The 21,168-nt window shown below is 40.7% G+C and overlaps 1 protein-coding gene across 1 annotated transcript in view; it reads right to left on the reverse strand.

The window, feature by feature from the left end:
• Positions 1-21,168, reverse strand: part of LOC117523759 (inositol polyphosphate-5-phosphatase A-like) — a 640,661-nt gene that overhangs the window by 272,482 nt on the left and 347,011 nt on the right. Inside the window, exons 5-6 of the mRNA XM_034185374.1 lie at positions 17,839-17,902; positions 16,907-17,010 (exon numbers count right to left, since the gene is read on the reverse strand). Coding sequence (XP_034041265.1) covers positions 16,907-17,010; positions 17,839-17,902 — 168 coding nt within the window. The remainder of the gene's footprint in view (positions 1-16,906; positions 17,011-17,838; positions 17,903-21,168) is intronic.

A 21,168-nucleotide genomic window follows, 5' to 3' on the forward strand; every position in this document is an offset into this window, starting at 1 on the left:
TGTGCCATAAAATAGACATTTGATCTGCGACTGAAGCAAAAGAAATACTTCATGAAACCCGTAAAATGAAACACCTAAGAAGGAACAGCTGGGGTTTACTCACCCTTAATACTGTGTTGGTTGTCTTTTGTTATTAACATAGCAGATACAGTCAAATCCTGATACAGTGTTTAGTAGTCCTGTCTCACCGCCAAGAAGGTCTTGGGTTTCAGCAACATCCTGAGTGTTGTGGAATTTGCATGCTCACCCCATGTCTGCGGGCTTACCTCCAGGTACTGATATTTTATTCCCACCAATATAATATGCACATCTAGTTGTGTCATGAGTGGCATTTGGAGGAAAAACTCATGCCAAATCACTCACATTTATGATTTTTTTTTTGGAGATATCTCAATTATTGTATCTTACAGTGTCGATGTAAGTATAAAGAATTTAAGAGGTCCTTCCTTGACATAAGCCCCACCCCTCCATCAAGTAAAGTTCGATGTTCTTGAGTAACCCTGGTGACAACGATCAAATCAACCAAACTGCAAGGGTGAAAAAATATCACATCCTCCTTTTTGGTGATAAAAATACAATGACAGTCACTCAAACTCATCCTATACCTCCACAGAGGCCAAAACATGCTTCACAATTAAAATTTATATTTACACATTTTCTGGTTCATCTGTATCTATAAATGGTTTTTATAGATACATTCAGGTGTTTAGAAATTGCCTATATAATCCTTGAATAATATTTCTGAGAAACTATGGTAAAAAACAGACAGAAGCAAGTAAAAACCAAACTTCATTACCTAACAAAGTTTACAGGTTAAAAGACAGCACACAAACATTACGGATCACATACTGTATTACTTTTAAACACTTCAAAAGTGAGAGTCTCAGTTTGCAACACTTACAAGGCTATTCCACAGGGTGCCGTTCTACTACGATCCTCCACGCGATCAACAATGGGATGAAATTGCTTAATCCGGATTGCCTCCTAACAGGCTGGTTTATAAAGTGCAGACCTGGCAACTGGCTAGCCTATAAAGTGCAGACCTGGCAACCCACCCAAAAAGGAAGAAAGGAGTTGCACCCTTGGCCAGACATGATCAAAAACTGCAGCAAATGTTGCTTCGGCTTTCCATTTTTGACAAGATGGAGCACAATCAAACAAGTTTCAAGCGGTAGTTACTACGAATACCCTGTTAAAAGAAGTTCAAACATGACTGAAGCCGTTAAGACTATGCATACCCTGAAGTACTACGTACAATCAACCATTTCAAGAATTGGAATTAAATTTCTGAACAGTTCAAAAATTGGATCCTGATTTAAACTCTGGTACTGATGTATCCAAGATTGTTCAAGACTGATCAAGAAATTATTATGAAGCTTCAAAACGTGCCCCGATTCACTATTAGAGATTAAAACAGGAAGGAACGACACTCTGTGGAATAGCCCCATTATAACAGGAAGGAACTCAGAGTGCATACCTCAGCCAAAGTAATACTGTCCAGTGACACTGCTTCCTTCAACAACCAATAGAGGAAAGCTATTAATCTGTTTTTTTTTTTTCCCCCCACCAACAAATACTGAGGTACGAAAGCAAGTACATTGAATGACAACATCTCACACTGTAAAAAAAAATAAAAAAAATTAAAAGGATCATTTTTTAGACAGCTCATAAAGATGAAAAATGGATTAATGCAGGCCCCTCAAATGTTACATCACCATACCAACAAGATCCTGTTTCCACACCACTGGACTCATTTAGTGACCAGCAACCAAAGAGGAAGCCAGCACAGTGACGACCCATGGTGGGCAGGGACAGGGTTGCTGCAACGATTACCCCGATCCAATTTACAGGTTGTGGAAAAACAAAAGAATGAGCTTGTTAAAGGAACTGTGATATAGCACCACATCAGAGAATGTTCTGTGGATTTGTGAAACACTACTGAGGATCTTACAGACCTTTACAACTGTACTGAGCAGAGAGAAGTGGACCACAGAAATAACAACACAAGTAACACAAACACAGCTTACCCAAAACCAAACTATATGAATGTAAAAGAGTATTTCACATGTCACCATTTTTCTCAGTAAATATATTTCTAAAGGCACTATTCAAATGAAATTTTAACCAGATGTCAATAACAACCCAAGCAATCCACGCGTACAAAGAAATCAAAAAACAAATAAGTGCAGACATTAAATTATGTGTAATAACATGAAATGACAAGAAAAACGTACTGAACACATGAAAAAAACAGAAATGCAAAAAACATGGAAAGCAAGACACCATCTGAAATCTATCAGTAATTACAAAGCAATCCTGCCCCTAGTCAATGCAAATTAGTATCAGATGGTTCAGTCTCAATTGATGGTCTATAAAAACATGTCGTTGACGTTGACATTATGGGGTGTTGTGTGTAGAATCGTGAGGTAAAAAATAAATTTACTGAATTTTGGAATAAGACTGCAACATAATAAAATGGGAAACACTGTGAATAGTTTCCGGATGCACTGTAAGTTGCACTGGAGAATAAGTTGCATTTATTTTTGAAACATATTTCACAAGAATTTGAGAAAAAAAATATTCTAACAATCAGTCACACACTAGCCTAAAGAACACAGGATAAATATGTTCGATGTTGTGTTTCTTGTTGTGTTCACTGGAACCGTGAATCGCATCGTGACCCCTGATTGACGAATCAAAGTGAATCATGAGTCAAAATATAACGAGCATCTAATGTACAGCTGCTTGATCAGGGCCCATCAGCCTCGAGTTAATTTAATCAAACCACAAGCCCAAAGATCTTTTTCAAACAGCACATGACTCACCAGGAGCCGATTATTAAATGAGAGACAAATTGAAGCTGTGAGTGTTCTCATTTTGAATAAATAAATAACCCTCTTTCCCTGAGCCTCTCTCTTTCTTCCCATCTCTCTCTGATACTCCTAATGGGGAGTTAACCACAGTGATGAATAAACTAATTATGGGCCAGGTCACATAATTACAAATTGACTAATTTTATTTAAAAAGCTCAGACACAAATTAAAGGGCTAAGAGGTATTTGATTGCGCCTCGCATCCTTCAATCTACATTAGCACGAGATTAACTGTATCAAATTGAATTGCATTAGCATACATGAATTAATCCATACTGCCTCTGCAGAACCTATGGACCCACTTAACTCACTGTCCTAATAGGGGGACTCTGAAACCAACAAACAGAATTAAAAGCCGACCTTGCATCACGACAAAATGTTCTTCATTCCGTTCATTCTGCTGCATGGGTTGTCACGTGACAGCCGCTGATGCATCACTGACATAAAGTTGAAGCAAGAAAGTAGAGTCAGGAGGATGAGGAGGGAGGTGATGAAGAGCGAGTGTCGCAGGGGGAGGCGGACTGCACCCACATCAGCTCTGACTGCAGCCAGAGACATTTAATCTCGATTTAATTTAAAGAGCCATTAACTACAATCGTGGCATTAAAATCCATCACTTTCTTGACACCCGGTCCCAGATTGACCCATTTCATCCACGTATGACTGATTGACCCCTCCCAGCTTCACAGTTTGATTACGAACACGAGCACACATACGCGGCGACACCCATCACAGTCAACATGCACCGAGAAGATAAATAAAAACATATATATATTTTAAAACGGAAATAAGATGTATTTTAATAAGAGTCAAGTTAACCTGTTTATCTCGGGTAATAAATCAACGTGCGCAACAGGAAAAGTGTTTTGTTGTCTCCATTGACTGGCTGCAGCTGATGATGACACTGATGCTGTACTACACAAACCCTGAGTAACGTCACCCACAAGTTTCCTACAGAGACCCGGAAAACACAATATGAAGCCCAAAATTTTCTCCTCTGGGTGTTGCAATGTTGGCAGTGCTCACTCTGCTTACAACACAAACAACCTATAAATGGATCAAGAGGTGGAGCGTGGGTGACACAAATGAAACCCAGCCACGCCCCATCTTCGAGTCTGAACTGGCTAAGCTAATCGGCTAACCTTGATTTGGGTGTTTATTAAATCATATTTTTCAGGACTGCACAGTGGTTCTCATCACTGTTTGCTTTGGTGTGGTTATTAAAACTTATGTCCTGCTTATTTTCTCAGAAATGGTCAATTACTAAAAGTGCTAATGCTGTTAGCATACAAAATTAAACAAAACAACAATTTCACTCGAAAGAAATACTGGCACACAGCTGTTTTAGCTAATCTGTTAGGACAATTAACCACACCATATTATTACAGATATTTGGGATGAAATGGTCAGAAAGAACAGAAACTTCCTCCACAGCAGGTAATGGCTATCACTCAAAGTGACTACTCCCATAATTATGAATAACTTTATGGCTTAAAATGTCTTAAACCAAGGAATTAGAGAAAAATTGTACAGTTGTCACGGAGGAAGAAAAGAAGCTCTAGGGAAAAAACAAACAACTTTTTGCAGCAGGCTCTGTATACGTTTTCCTCCTTGGAAGTTGGACATTTTAACGTGGGCTTCAATGGTAATGTGTTCCTTTTTGAAGCCATTCAAGCAGCCATTCAAGATGCTGCAACTTTTTCTTTCTTCGGACATTCAAGATGCTGCAACTTTTTCTTTCTTCGGACTGGCTTCATTGTGGGCAGCTAATGCTTACCGGCGGTAAGCATTAGCTGTTGAAACATGCTGCTGAAACATCGTCGTGTATCGTCCGCGCAAAAAACACCTCAAACATGTTTAAAAACAGATGAATTTAGCCAACAGATTATTTGATAGGAAATGTCAGTGTCATTTTGACCTGAAGAGATAAATGGATTAAAATGACGTGTAATCATATATCAGCGTTGATGGGGGCTCGACCATAAAGATGAGGGTGGGAGTCAAAGGGTAATGCTATAAGGTCACAAGACTCACTGTGACATTGGCTGACCTTCTGCAGGTCAGCGATGCCGTCTCCACCCATGACAGTGATGAATGGCAGCTATGCAGTGGGTCACATCCAGGAGTTTTGGACCAGCTGACACACACACACACACACACACACACACACACACACACACACACACACACACACACACACACACACACACACACACACACACACACACACACCGATCGAAATGTAGAAACAGAAATGAGACCAGATGGGAGCGTTGCAGTGAGGAGCTCAATTTCACCGTTATATAAAACCTCCTCAATTGCGACCGTTGGAAAAAATTTCTCTCCTATAAAATGTCAGCCAACACCCCAACTCCCCCCCACCCCACCTCAGCACCCACACAGACATGATTCTACTCCTAGTCCTCGTACAAAACACTCTCACACTGCCATTTCCCGGTCCATCCAGTTTGATTCTTTGACCTTTCATATATTTCAGCTCAAAGTCCAACCCCATAAATAATATTATGGCAGAGGGTGGGGTGATAGAAAAGTGCAGGACAGATGGGGCTTGGGGGCTGAGAAGGGAGTTATACAAAAGCCCTTTGACAGAAATGCACTGTGAGTAATAAGTAATACACACAAACACTGATTGATTTTGGGCCCCAGTCGACGGACACATTTATCTTTATTCCATCACACGGTGAAGACCTCACACTGGGATTATACGAGTGGACAGCGTGTGTGCGTGTACTCTGATAAAGATGTACCATGAGTACAGGACGAGGGGGGGGGGGGGGGGCAGCTTTCATCACTGTCAACACTCAAACACTGCACTACGATGCAGGAATAGCAAATATTCCAAGAATTCACACAGAAAATAGAACATGAACAACGAGAAGGATGCTTGTTACAGTGCATACCACTGCCAAAGAGCAAAACCTTCACCTTGCTAGAAAAAAAAAAAAAACATTTATATTTAATAGAAAATCCTGTTCTGTATCTCCACACTGGCCTGTGAACGCCTCGGTATCCCAAAGTCAGAGGTGGTTAATATGGCCCAGGAAAGGGTAAGTTTGGGGTCTCCTGCTAGAGCGGTTGCTCCCGCGACACGGCCCCGGATAAGTGGTTGAAGATGAGTGAGTGAGACTGAAATCCTATTCTATATTAGACACAATCTTTATATTGGTTTTTGTGAAACATGGTTGCGCAGCACAAATGTCATTTTCACTGAGCACTGTCATCATTTCATGCCCAGTGCGCACGTTGTTCAAGCAAGCTCCAACCTCCGGTACTGAAATGAAGCCAGTGTTGAAGTGGCAAATCTTCCAGTTCCTTGAATGGCAGCTAGAGGCTGAAGTGAGTCACTCCCCATAGAAACCCCCATTAAAAAGTCCAAATTTACAGCAGAAATAAACAGGTTTACAGCCAGCTACAAAAAATAGTTTGTCCCTATAGCTAGTTTCCCCCCTTTTTGACAACTATATGAGGGTCATTTTGTGCATTTTGTTTTATAACTCAGTTTTCTATTTTAAGCTAAAAAATGGTTATGAATAACTATAGAGGCATGGTAGGTTTGATTGACAGCTGTGTACTGGAGTCAGGGCCCCGTGGCCAGAGGGTACTAGCTGCTGACGAGTCAACCCAGTCAAATCAACTGTTTGACCTTTTGAGTATTTTATTACAGGTTTCCAGCGCTGGTGTACTGCTATCATGAGGAAGCACAAGCTGACTATGCCACAGACCAACAAAAAAACCTGATCTAAAATCAAGCACAAAGTTTATTTCCTATTTATACAGCATGATATTCAGATAAACCTAACGTAGGTGGGCTCATGGCATAAGTACACTCTACTTCTACACACAAGGATGCACATTAGTGCATCAAATGGCAACACAACTAATTAAAAACAAAAGATTTTGATGAGATAAAAGTAAAACCATAGAAAAATCCAAAACTTTAGTAAATCTGGCTCGTACCACATTTTTAAGCTGTGTGCACCTGGGCATCGAATTCAGGTTCATGCTGATGAAGGATGATGTTGCAGGGGGAGATCAAATGCTTCATCTCAGGGAGCTGTGGTGAACAACAGCGACTCCTGTGGTTTGACACAAATACACCTGTGCTATGTGTTTCAGACCGTGCGCCACAAATAATGAAGATGGGGCCCCTATCTGATGGTGTTACAAAATGCACCTTTTAATTTGCTGCCTCCATAACCTTTATCTCAACTGTCCCCAAGAAATATTGGATCTATTCCAGGGTAGTCTCAAGATGTCTTAAAAGTAGATCATGAGGGCTGTAGTTAAGCTATCTTGTGATTCACAGGGCATTCATAGGATTAACAGAGTAAGTCATAAAAACAACTGAATATTCAGCTCTGAAACGCTGGGTTATGACACACACAGGTAAGGACCATTCAACCTCTTATTTTGTTAGTACTTTTAAACATGTAAAATAAAATACAGACCAGCCCATCAAGGTGCTTGTGAAGCCTTCTTGCTAGTTGTAGAGTCTGACTGGAGCTGCTGCCAGTCACAAGCTTTCCCTTCAGACAGGGAACATCTCCCTCCTTCTCCCACAGTGTAGGTGTTTCTCACAGAACAAGCAAGAGACTAGATATGGACTTTTTGTGACACACAGAACAGATATTTTAATTGAGCAATTATGGGGTATGCAGTCAGTACATTCTGAGTGCCGGTCCCAAGCCCGGATAAATGAGTAGGATTGTGTCAGGAAGGGCATCCGGTATAAAACAAGCCAAAATGAAGATGCAGAGTACAAATTAGATTTCTATACCGGTCGAGACACAGGTTAACAGTGACTGCCATTGGTGCCGTTGTCCAACAGGGTGCCGGCAAAAATTGGGCTACTGCTGGGCGAAGAAGGAGGAGGGAGAAGAATGTGCCCAGAGACAGTGGGAGAAGAAGAAACCTAGAAGGGTGTAAGTGAGAGTTGGAACTTTCACTGTTGGCAATATGACTGGGAAAGGGAGAGAGTTGGCGGACATGATGAAGAGGAGAAAGGCTGACATAATGTGTGTGCAAGAGACCAAATGGACGATAAGTAAGACCAGGAGCATAAGTTGTTGTATCATGGTGTGAATAGGAAAAGAAATGGCGTTGGGGTCATTTTAAAGGAAGAGTATGTTAAGCGTGTGTTGGAGGTTTAAGCGAGTGTCTGACAGGGTGGTGAGTGTGAAGTTGGAAATTGATATGATATGCACTGATGAATATCAGTGCATATGCCCCACAGATAGGTTGCGAAACGAAGGGGAAAGAAGATTTCTGGAGTGAGTTAGATGAGATGGTGGAGAGTGTGCCCAAGCATAAAAGACTGATGATAGGAGGGGACTTCAATGGGCATGTTGGTGAAGGGAACAGAGGTGATGAGGAAGTAATGGGTAGATATGGTATCAAGGACAGGAATGTAGAAGTGCAGATAGCAGTTGATTTTGCAAAAAGGATGTAAATGGCTGTGGTGAATACCTACTTTAAGAAAATTGAGGAGCACATGGTGACATATAAGAGTGGAGGAAGGTGCACACAGGTGGACTACATTTTTTGTAGGAGATGCAAGCTGAAAGAAACTGGAGACTGTAATGTGGTGGCAGGAGAGAGTCTAGCTAGACAGCACAGGATGGTGGTTTGTAAGATGACTTTTGAGGTGAAGAAAAAGAAGAGCATGAGAGCTCAACAAAGGATTAGATGGTGGAAGGTGAAGGAGCAGGTGACAGAGGTACTGGTGGAGGGGACAGAGGTACTGGTGGAGGGGAAGCAATTTTGGACAACTGGAAAAGTACTGCAGATGTGGTGAGGGAGACAGCTAGGAAGGTATTTGGTGTGACATCTGGATAGTGGAAGGAAGAATAGGAGACTTGGTGGCGGAACGAAGATGTCCAGGAAAGCATAAGGAGAAAGAGGTTGGTGAAAAAAAATTCGGATACTCGGAGAGATGAAGAAAGTACACAGGAGTACAAGGAGATGCAGTGTAAGGTGAAAAGAGAAGTGGCAAAAGCTAAGGAAAAGGCTTGCAGCAAGCTGTAAAAGAAGCTGAATAGTAAAGATATCATGACACTTGCACAAATTTGATCCCCGCACTGGCAAGCATTCTGGCGTGCCAGAGAGGAATCTCATTGTAAACTGTGCATGAGCTTGCGTGGCTGCGTGCAAGTGCGCAAAGAAAAATGTTCAAAATATCTGGCATGCATTAATTTTGTGAACTAGACATGAACATTGCACAATCTCTTCAAAAACACTGTGTGTCACTGCTTCTCACTGCTCTGAGAGTACTGATGAAGAAGTATAGAGAAAGCCAGAAAGAGTTACATTGTGTTTGTGGATTCGCTTAGGGAGTGGCAAGGATGGACAAGATTAGAAATGAACATATCATAGAGACAGGTCAGGTGGGTTGTTTTGGAGACAATATTAGAGAGGCGAGATTAAGATGGTTTGGACATGTGCAGAGGAGGGACCCAGGGTATATAGGGAGAAGGATGCTGAGGATGGAGCCACCAGGCCAGAGGAGAGAAAGGCCAAAGAGGCAGTAGATGTGCTGAGGGAGGACATGCAAGTGGTTGGTGTGACAGAGGAAGATACAGAAGACAGGTTGAGATGGAAATTATTGATCTGCTGCAGCAACCCCTAATGGGAGCAGCTGAAAGAAGAAGATTTAACTTATAGTCATAATGCAAGAATATTAAGATGCAGCATCAGGTAATTGTGGTATCTTCTTTTTCTTTAAGATGCTCCCATTAGCAGATCATCTGCAAATGACAGAAACCATCTGCCCTTCCAGATTTTGACCAATCCAATATAGATTTTCAATTTGTGATCTTCATGTTTTGCTTGGCAAAATTTACGCCCCATGTCTTTCTTGATGCAACCCCACTCATTTATTCAGGCTTGGGACTGGCATTCTGAATGCACTGGCTTGTACACTCAATGAGGCTGAGATTTTTACAACATTTATGATGTATACCATTCTTTCTTCTACCCTCATTTACCCAGGCTTGGGGCCGGCACTTAGAATTCACTGGCTGTACACTGCATATGGATGAGTTACAGACTTGGCACAAGGCAGTGTGGTGGCCAAGCAGTTGCAAGCAAGTGTACTTGTTTCCAGAGCAAGAGGTTCCCGGTTCAAGATCACTTTTTTGCCCATTCTCGATGAAATGTGGGGTTGCGTCAGGAAGGGCATCCAACATAAAACATGTGCCAAATCAAAATGCAGTTCCACATCAGATCTGCTGTGGTTACCCAAAGTGAAAAAGGAGAAGTGTTTCAGCAGCATACTTTATTCTGCAATTAAAAACAATGAGAGAACTGTGAGCAACCTCACAAAATGACTCCCTCTGGCTTCCCTCCTGCCCTGTCACGAGGGTTGGTTGCATGCATCATATATCAGCAGTAGTAAATCTTATTGTGATGAAATATGTGAATGAACAAATTGGTCAACCTCTGTATTGAAGAGCTCAATAGGTTTGTTGTTCGTTATAATTGACAAATATGATGCTTTAAATTAAAAGCTGAATATGATGATACCCCAGACCTTTCAACCTTGAAGAGAGTCTTGGAGTACCTTTTTATGCTGCTTGAGGGTGGGAGTGTTAGCTCACATGTATGTGTGTGAGGCTGAAAACAAAAGATATAAGGCAAACAGGATGACAGTCCAAGGCTACTTCCCCAGGCAAGGACAGCTGTGTGGACTGAGACAATGCAGATGAAGTGTAAGAAACACTCTTTATTCACTCAGCTACAGTGACCATAAAACGTATCCACCCCTACAGCTTTTGTGCATTCTCCATTTTTAAATGTTGAAAATTATCATCTTTAAACCCAAAGCAAAAATGAATCTCTGCATGACAGAAATGAAATAAATATATCAAAGTCAAAACGATTAGCTGCATCAGTCATGGCACATGATTATAACTCAAGATTTAAAAAAAAAAAAAAAAAAAAAAAATCACTTTTACACTCAGTTTTCTTGAGACAAGTGATGGGATGGATCCATGAACATTTCCAAGTTACTGAATATGTCTTGGACTTCATTTACATCAACTACTAAGAAATACAAACAGTATCTTACTGTATAGTAAATCTAGCAAGCAGTTCTGAAAAACTGAGTGAGTGAGGCTACTCAATGAGGTAAACTACCTTAATTTTGAGGTATAGGTTATGTAGGAGTGCGGCGCATATCCTACCAGTGTATGCGCCTGGCAGTGGCCATCCATGATGTCTGGGACCACTTTTAGGACCACCAAATGTTTTATCAGGTTTTGTCAGCTGATCGAGCTTGATCATGGTGCTCCTGGGCACACCATCCAGGCTGTATTCAGCAGATATCCAACTTCTTATATAGCCACTTCTGTATACTTAAGAACCTTTTCAGCCAGGCTGACACCTCATCTGTATGAGGTGCTAACATTGTATGAAAATCCATAAAAGTGTTTAGGAGGAGTTGCACTTACAAGAATTATAGACAGAAGGATTTACTCTCCCAACTTTTGTTTGGCAGCTGTACAATGAAGTTAAATTTCCTGGGTAATGTACAGCTTATCTACTAGTAGTAAATCAGCTTTTATTTGCAATGTTTTAAAAATCTACCCAAGTTTAAATTGTTTCAAAATGAGATTAAAAAGCAACTTTTTACATAATTTTTGGTGAAATTCAATGAAGCTGTATTTAAATTAATGTGGCTCAGAAAAAAAAACTACAGAAAACCTTTGACTACATACTCGGACAGCTAATAAATACTGTATATAAACACATTCGTACAGCAGAGATTAGTTGTAAAAAGCAGTTTTTTCCTTGTGATCATTCTGCATAACCCCCCCCCCCCCAACCCCGCTCCCCAAAAAAATGACTGTAGAAAGCCTTCGTCTGGCCCTCATTTCAACATAATCGACTCATTTACGAGCTCTTGGCGGCGTCATGGATCATGCCTGTCACAGAGAATAGCAGCTGTGTCACAGGTGTCTTGTCAGGTGATAAACGCAGAGAGCATTTTACAAGCGATGCCAGATTAAACGACTTCATCTCCTTAACGTGAGCATATCTATGAATCACATACGATGTTTACATTAAAGTGGAAAAACATTAAAGAAGTTAACTTTGATAGAGGGCACAACTTCAAAATGGCATTTCATACCTGGCAACAGAGGGCACTAACCAGTTAGCTAAAGCCAGCGCATTTATGGTCTTGGTGCCAAACAACAAATACAAACTCATATAGATGTTGATCTACAACCTGCTGGCTATTTTCCTCCTTTGGTTTTTTCTACAGCTGCGTGAAACAATCAATAGCAAGGGCACATTAAGGTCTGGGTCGTATACTTTATTTATATAAGGCAATGACAAATCCTTCTGATGCAATGGTTTTTGGAGGCATGTATTACTGCGCCAACAAATAAATATATTAATGCCCAGCAGGGAGATGAAGTCGCTGGAGAGATTGACGGAACAACAGGAAACGACAAGCTGCCAAATCCATCACAGCGACCTTTCAAAAGGAATGTGCCAACAATTTTGTCCACTTCCTTCTTATTCAGCATTTCAATTAACGTCGCGGCTCCTTCTCCTTTCACTTAGGGCCATAACTCATGGCGGGAGTATGGAAAGAACTGATGTTTTACATATGGGGAGGGGGGTGTTTAAAGCAGGATCAAAAAAGTGATATGAAACCAGACCCTTGGCGCGGCCCATTAGTCGACTGATTCTTCAAAGACATTTTGTTCAAAATAGCTCAATTTGCCACCAGTGGAAAGTTGGATTTGATGCTGATCAGATTAAAATGAATAATTCAAGTGGGATGAATTTATGTGGATTGGTAGAAACTACTGAGGCACTGTCACCTCCTTTGTTTAAATTTCAGGATTAGACTCATGTCAATATATAATGTCTCTACAAGAGCACACAGAGAAACATACATTCAGGAAGGTACACACACCCTTTAATCTGGTTAATTCTCCCCATATCTAATCCTTCAAACTACAAATTTATAACTACCCATAGTCAGATGACTGTAAGTCATTTTCACTGGATTCACATGAATAGTGGATATTTACATGTAAACTTTTTAGAATTTTTGATTTTTCTTTTATTATGCTTATGCATTATTTTATGAGGAAATCTGAAAACAGCAGAAAATGTCCAACCGCATACTTCTGACAAAATAATGGAAGTTTTTTTTAACAGTCTGTGTTTTAAAATTTTAAACTTTTTTTTTTAAGTTATATATTCATACCAAATCAGAAACGGTTGTGTTTTATTTGTTAATTTCTTGTGTTTGGTTTATTTTTAATCGTTATCTTGATGTTGTTTATTTTATTTTGTCTACGATGACATGTGCTGCTGCCTTTCTTGGCCAGGTCGCCCTCGATCTCAGTGGGTATTTATCTGCTTAAATACAGGTTTAATAAAAATATGAAGAGCTGTGGCCCCAGCTCCAGACTAAACAACTAAATAAATAATATATATATATATATATATATATATATATATATATACACACACACACACACACACGCACACACACACACCTTTCCTTACCACTGTCACCTGTGTGCTTGCTCTGGGGGTTGGTAAGGTTAAACCTTGTGTGAAGCACCTTGAGGCAGCTTTGATGTGATTTGGTGCTATATAAATGAAACAAATATATATATATATATATATATATATATATATATTCAAATCTAACTGATGTGTAATGTTCTGTAATCAGTCTTTGCTTTTGTTTGTTTAATATGAAATTAATGCAGAAATGCTCAATGTTGAGCAAATCAGGAAAAAAATCAACTACTATGATAATCCAAAATTGTTTAAATTTATCAAGAATTTTCACTTTTTCCAGCTTCTCAAATGTGCTAGTTTGGCTGTTTTTCAGATTTTTTTAAAGGTACTTAAAAAATATCATTTGACAGATGGTTGTATCAAAAATAACTAAATAAAATTAAAAGCATTTCAGATGTTTTAAATATGTTTTAAGCTCTTTTACACCACATGGCATCTTACTGTCAAATCTAATAATATAGTAAATATATAGTAAAAATATATTTAGACTGTGAACAAGTATGACATGATTTTGAACTCTCAAAAACAGTGACTGTTATGTTTAAATTAATTTTTGATGTTTTATCCACAAACCAATGCATTGATTAATCTGAAAAAAAAAAAATCATTATTTAATGAAAAAAGTATAAGAGACTATATAAGTATAAGAGACATATAAGAGACTAGGCATTAATTGTTTCTAAATAAATATGTTGACGCTAGTGTTGTGAGATTTTTTTTTTTTGGTTCCACAGTAAGACAGTGGTTAGACAGTGACAGGGGGCGCTGTGCAAACAGCAGCTTGTGTTTGTGAATATGCACACAAACGATGCATCAAAATACTACAGACACAAACATGCATGAAGCACGGAGGTAAACGCTTTGTTTTTTTCTGTTTGGCAAACCAAAACCTCACACCGTGAAGTCATCAACAGCTCGCTCAGTGCCACTTCATTAATGAGCGAGTGAGACGGTGAACACGCCAACACAAACATTAGTCTCCTTCAGGAGACCTCAACATTGTGCTTCCACCTTCCTCAGAGGAGTTTATCCGACATAATGGATGAATTTAAAATGCATCATTTTGCTTGCACTGAAACGTGTCCGGAGCGTGTAAAGACAAACGGCATTCTTCACCCGTGCTGGTTTTTAACCTTATGACCATCTTCCTGCATTTCCCACCGCAGATGCTCAACATATTCAGGATGTGCGATCCAAACGCGAGCAAGCGGGGACTTTAGCATGTGCTTCGTGACTCTGTGTGGCGTTCTGTCCGGTCCAAGATCCCTGTGTAATAGGATTCCTCAAAGCTGTAGATGGATGGCAAATCTAGGCGGTTTCATCTACTAAAAGAGGGCATAAATCACCAGCGGAGGAAGCAGGGACGAGACAGGGGTTATCACCAGTCTGCCTCCCTCATGAGAGCTTTGCATTAAAGCATTAGTGAAATTAATTCATCTTTCATAAGAGGTTTGAGCAGTATCTGTGATCTATGATAACAACCAATTTCTCACTACGGAGGGTCGGAGGAGGAGGGAGACAGAAAAAAAAAAAATACTCTGAGACCCTGATAGACTACACAAATCTGCTCTTTTTAAATGGGCTAACATTATCTGGAGTGCTGCTCTCTGGAGCATCATCCCAGATTCATATCCCGGCCGGGAAAGAGGCATAAATCACCAGACAAAACTTTTCTCATCTGGACCCCCGCCTCCTTTCACTGCCCTCATCCCTTTCGCGTTCTGCCGTGCTCGTGTTGTTTGGTGCTTTTCTTTGCTTGTCCTGCTTAATGCAGAACAATGCTTCAGTGTAATCGTTTTAAATGGCTTTTCGCCTCAATCAGTGTAATTGGTTTAAGATCATCTCTGGAATGGGAAAGTGGGAACCTGTGACAAGTGCAGGCGAGTGCGTACAGGCATATTTGTGTGTATCTGTAAGGTGGCTGTGTGTGTGTGTGTGTGTGTGTGTGTGGGGGGGGGGGGGGTGTTCTCGATGTGTGTGAAAGAGACGGAAATTGGGGGGAAGTGTGTGAAAGGGCCGTATCCATCTGTTTTGCATATATTTGCGAAGGCGGTCGTTGGAGCATAGTTGACAGATGAGTGGGGAGTGCGGGGATGACACACGGGCGGTCGTGCTCTTTATTACTATATCAGCACAGCGATGCTCAGCGCTCGGCGTCCCTCTGATGGCATACCAGAGCAGAAAACTGAACACACCGGCGAGCGAGGAGAATCGCTCAGTGGGACACGGCGGCCACATCCAGGGTTTTCATCATCTGAATTCTTTGACTAATTTGTCTTCAAATCGGCCATGTGTCACACGGATTTCCTTGAAGCGGGAAAGAAAAAAAAAGATACAGAAAGAAGAAAAGATGCCATTATGGCATATGTTGTAAGGAGAAAAAAAAATCTACAAAAAGTGGGAAATAAAAAGGTAATTTTGTAACTTATTCCCTCTACCACAGAAGTAATGTTTTCAGACATTTCTGGCTCTTTGTCACTGGGATTTCTCTTCCTCCCCATATGGTCTGACAGTTTGGAATATATTTTAATGTTAATTTGGTTGAAAGGGCAGTTGAATGTTGGTGGAGGAATAAGTTCTACAGAGTGCCCCTGTAATTATCAGAGGTAATCAGATACAGATCAGTTATGGCTGTAAATAAACATGGATAGTCTGACAAGTCTTGAAAAGAAAAAAAAACTAGTCAAAATGTCTCTTTCACCCCCTACTGGTCAACAGCAGCAACTCATCCATGTGCATGTCGAATTCATTTATTTTTGTAGTAAACATGTATATACAGTGCTGCAAAAGTTGTAATCACCCTCAGATATTAAAACACACACACACACACACACACACACACACACACACACACACACACACACACACACACACACACACACACACACACACACACACACACACACACACACACACACACACACACAGGCTCCAGCTAACCATAAGCAGGTGTAGAAAATGAAGGAATGAATAAGGAATCAAATCGATTATCAGAACCACATGTTCAAAGTTAAACTTAAAAAAAAAATTAAATAAAACTTTCTCAGTGTACTACCAGATACAATACATGGCAACACAAACAGGTGGAGATGATCAGTCAATAATAAAATAATTTTGAAAACTTTATTAACTACAACTAGATGTTGTTAAATTAAGCAGACAGTCTGTCAGTACTTTGGCACAGAGTTCACCTACAGAGAATCAGTGAGGCTCACGCTTCCATTTTTATTATTTATTACGGTGAAGAGATAAGTTTTGTTGTGCAGCTTTTCTGTATGTTTGCTTGTTTAGCAGAGAAATACATTTTATTTTGTTGTGATATTATATACGACACTGAAGTAAACATGCGTTTGTTCTTTCACTGAATTGCATGACTGTGTTTTTCTATGTGTTTGCGTACGCGGTTTCTAATTTTCTCTGTGATATCTGTGAGGTTTAACAGCATCAGCACTTTTCTTCACCCACCTCGGGAAAGTAGTCCTGTGGGAACTTCTCCTTCTCCAGCATGGATATGCTTTCTAGTGTGTCTGAGCAGATTTCTTTCCCGATCACCTTCTTGAATTTCTTGGCTGATCAGGAGATGGAAGACAGAGATGGACACATAAGCAAAAGAAGGACTTACAAACACGTAAAGTTAATATTTACAGAGACCTCGTGTGAATCAGTATCTCCTCATGTCATGAGCGCTCACTGAGACACTGTGGCCTTTGTCAGACAACTGCTCCACCTGCTGGTCAAAATGAAAAATACCTGTATTCGGCTGGGGTGATCATGGTGTTACCCTTAAAGTAAGGCAGCATCAACTGAATTCTGACAGTATTTTTAGCAAAGACACAGTGATGTGGTGCAGTATAGTAATACTTTCAAGCTGAACTGAGTTTTGCTGACAAACTTTAGAAAGTCAACTCCAACAAAGACAATTTATAGAAGTCTGGAACCTTCATGGGGTCATGTTCCTGTCAGCTCTTGACCCTGCCCCTGCCTTCACCCTGTCCTTCACTGCGGTAACTGTGGATAATTCTGACGTGGGTCTAATAGGAAGTGAGGCGCCTCCACATCTATATCCTTTCTTTAATTAGCACAGCCGCCGGACTCCAGCCCTTCTGACACAGCAGGCTGATGAGACCGCCGTAACTGTCCAATAACCTGCTGCACACCATTACCGCACACTCGGAATCTTATGCATTAAATCCTAATATTAATAAGCATTACCATCCTGCTCCCTTTATATTATCCTCAAAGCCAATCTTAGCTCCATGGTTTTGATAGAAGTGAGACTAGCTTGCTAATGGGTGTGCATGCATGGGTGGGATAACGGAGGCACAAAGGAAAAGATTTAATTTCAGCAGTGTGGTGCAAATGTACAAGTAGATGTGTGATGTTTGAGTGTGTCTCACCTTTGAAGTCAAACTGATGGATGTTTTTCAAAGAATCGTGGATAAAGAAGAAACTTCCAAGAGCCTGCAAGAGAAAAACTGAATGTGAAATTGGCCATTTTACTTAGACTGTGGTGGTTTTAAAAGTTTAGCTTTCTCAAAGATGTTCTTGACAGCTTTTAAAGATATTATACTGCACATTCCGTGAAAGCAAGATGGCAGTTGTAGCTAGAAATGAGATTCAACCCTCATTTACTGTACAGCTGAGTGTCCAAGTGCCCCTGTACAAGGCAAGAAACCCCAAAAACTGCACAACATTGAAGTGCAATGCACTACATACGTATCTCCCAGCATCAACGGTGGATAACAAAGTCCATGATACCTAAAAGCATAGTTTATTATACAACTTCACAGAGGAAAAATTAAACTGTGCACCAGTTTAATATTGAATAATATGAAACATTTTGCAAAATTTGCAACATTTGAAATTTGTCTTTTGGTTGCCCCCAGTTGTTCAGGGTTGCCACAGTGGATCCAGTACAGACACACACAGCATCTAATCTACCAAAGTGGTCTCCTGACTACTTAGGACTGACTCTGTGTCACTTTTGAGAACTGTCAGGATCAGATGTAAACTTGCAACATTTGAAGAGGTGGAATTGATTTACTGATTCTCACATTGAATCACAATTCAAGAATGCCACCATTCCATTATTTTTATTTATTTATTTATTTTTGATTTGCATATCAAGTCACACATATGCAGAGTCAGGATGGAGGTATTTCTGTTTGCAAAAAATGATCTGCTGGAGAACTGGTGTCTGTTACAGTGCCCATAATGTGAGCTAGGACCATGCAGTCCGACTCCAGGAAAAAACTAGCAATAAGCAGTAGCCAGTATTGCAACTTCTTTTCACAAACCAGAAAAATAGGGATTTAATCAGCCAATTAAGGTATGTAGCCTTTGGATGTTTATGTATTTATGGGGAAAGTTGCGGTGCCAAAGGTGCGCACAATGTACGGAGACGTGTGAAAGAAACAAAAACTGTTGACAGCTGCAGCTGACTGTAGTACTTTGAGCACCAGCTCCGTATTTCGTCAATACCCAATGGTGTTATCAATAGTTATGATATGTTTTAGTACAGGTCGGGTCAGGTCTGGGAGCATGAGCTGATACTGCATGTAACTGCATCTATCATATGACAGAACTGCATTGGGTCCTGCATGGCAACCACATGGCAAGCACACAACCAGTTCATCTCACCTCCCAAAACTATCCATCTATCTGCTACAGCCAAGCAAAATGGTGACATCCCCTTGGCCTTTTCCTGTTGCCCTCAACAGACACCTGTGTGTTGGATCATGCCAAGTGTATTGTACCACCTCATGATGCAAATAGAAGAACAGATCACTACAACATCATTCCAGTGGTATACGAGAATCCCCTGAAGAGGCCTAATACCAAAGACATCCAGTCACAACCACACAGTAAGACAGGAAACACCAGGATCCTCAAGACTTGGACCTCCATCGACTGCAAAGCTATATGCAACACCAAACATCTCTGTCCATTGACCTCATGAATCCAAAAACTCTTCCCAGGTGTCTCTCAGTCTCAAAGGCCAAAGTCCCAGAGAGATGAAGTGAATGTCTCTACAAGTTTGATATTCTGACTGCATACAGATACAATTCTGATGCCAGAAAGTCACTGAAATTCATAGTGTTGATTCAGAACAATCACAAACCCAAACACTCCAATTCCTTACTCATACTCTCACGTGCTGCATTCAGGGCATCCATTGACTCCTCAAAGATCATAGAATTGTCCACAAAGTCAAGGTCAGCAAACATTTCCTCACCAACAAAAGCAGCTGCTTTCTGCAACCCGACTCAACACCCGTTCCACGCCAGCACTGAAGAGTGAAGGAACTAGAACATAACTCTGATGGGGCAAAATTAATATATAAACAAGCTCTATGAAATCCCACATTACAATCAAAATGTTTGGTTATATTGTCCCGTCCTAGTGTTTCATGCCTTCAAAGTTTCCAGGAATGCTGCTCAAAACCTTTTCACAACATTTAGTGAGCAAAGGATGGACCTGAGAAATCTTGACTGATGTACTAGACTGAGAATAAAGCCAAGACTCAGCTTCACTTCTTAACACACTCCACAGCACACTTCACACAGCTCTGCTGAATGGAAAGTCACAAACACTGCACAACAACAGGTGCAAATGTGCTCTCAGTACAGTACTCAGCACAGTGTCAGCGCCTCCACTCTTCTCATGTGGGGAGTCAACAATTTGAGCTTTCAAAGAACACATTCAGATGGACCTTTGAATCAGCAAAGATCAACTTCAATAGGCTTAAAATCTTAATTTTCCTTGTGAACAATCAGGAAACTTTCCCAGTCGGTGGACAAGCCAATCAAACTCTGTGGGAAGAAGTGAGAATCGTGCAGCAGGGGATTTGATGCGGTTCACAGTCCACTACACTGCTTTCTGTTGCCCTCTTTACACTTGGGGCAAATGGAGGCAAAGCTCAAGCTCAATCCCCCTCTGTCTTTGAGATGGCAAACATTGTGAGTGGCAGTCTGAGTCAAAGGATGCTGGGCAACTTTCACAGTGTGGAGGAGGCAAATTAAACTGAGTGAGACGATAATGAGATGAGACAGCAATGTGTGAACTACGTGTACAACACTGTGATCCAGACTGAAGATACCACCGGTAAGCAAGAACAGACACATAAAAGCTATTCAGTCAAGTCTGCTTAAAAAACAAAAAAAGATGTGAGTTATTAAGAGGGTATAGAGATGGATGGCAGTGATCAAAAGGAGGAGCAAAAAGGAGCAAGAGAAAGTAGAGATCTGTGATCAAGATCACCAAATTATACCCTTCCATCTGCCATACTACAGCAGTTGCTTGCATATATAGCATGCATTGCACGTATAGTAAATCTTCTGTGATGAAACACCTGAATTAACAAAAGCGGTCCAACCCATATTGAAGATCCCATCTAGTCTGTTAAAACATGCAAACGACAAATATGACGTATTAAAGAAGTCCAATGATCTCCCTTTGAAGATGGCAGACTAATTATTTTCCTTCAGGCACAGTGGTGAAGTTTCACTGAAATCCATCAATTGGTTTAAGAGATGTTGCGCTTACAGTTCTCAGACAAACGGACACATGGGTGGACGGACAGGATGAATGCTACACAACCCTCAAACCTTCGCTTGCAGGGGGGGATAATAATGGTAGTCCAGGAGGAGGTCCAGTCTGGAGGCTTTTCTCTTTAACTCTGGGCAACGATGCATCTCTCCACCACTCCGGGCGAGAGTTTGGGTCTG

This window comes from Thalassophryne amazonica, chromosome 13 (assembly GCF_902500255.1).
Source record: "Thalassophryne amazonica chromosome 13, fThaAma1.1, whole genome shotgun sequence".
Taxonomy (NCBI): Eukaryota; Metazoa; Chordata; class Actinopteri; order Batrachoidiformes; family Batrachoididae; genus Thalassophryne; species Thalassophryne amazonica.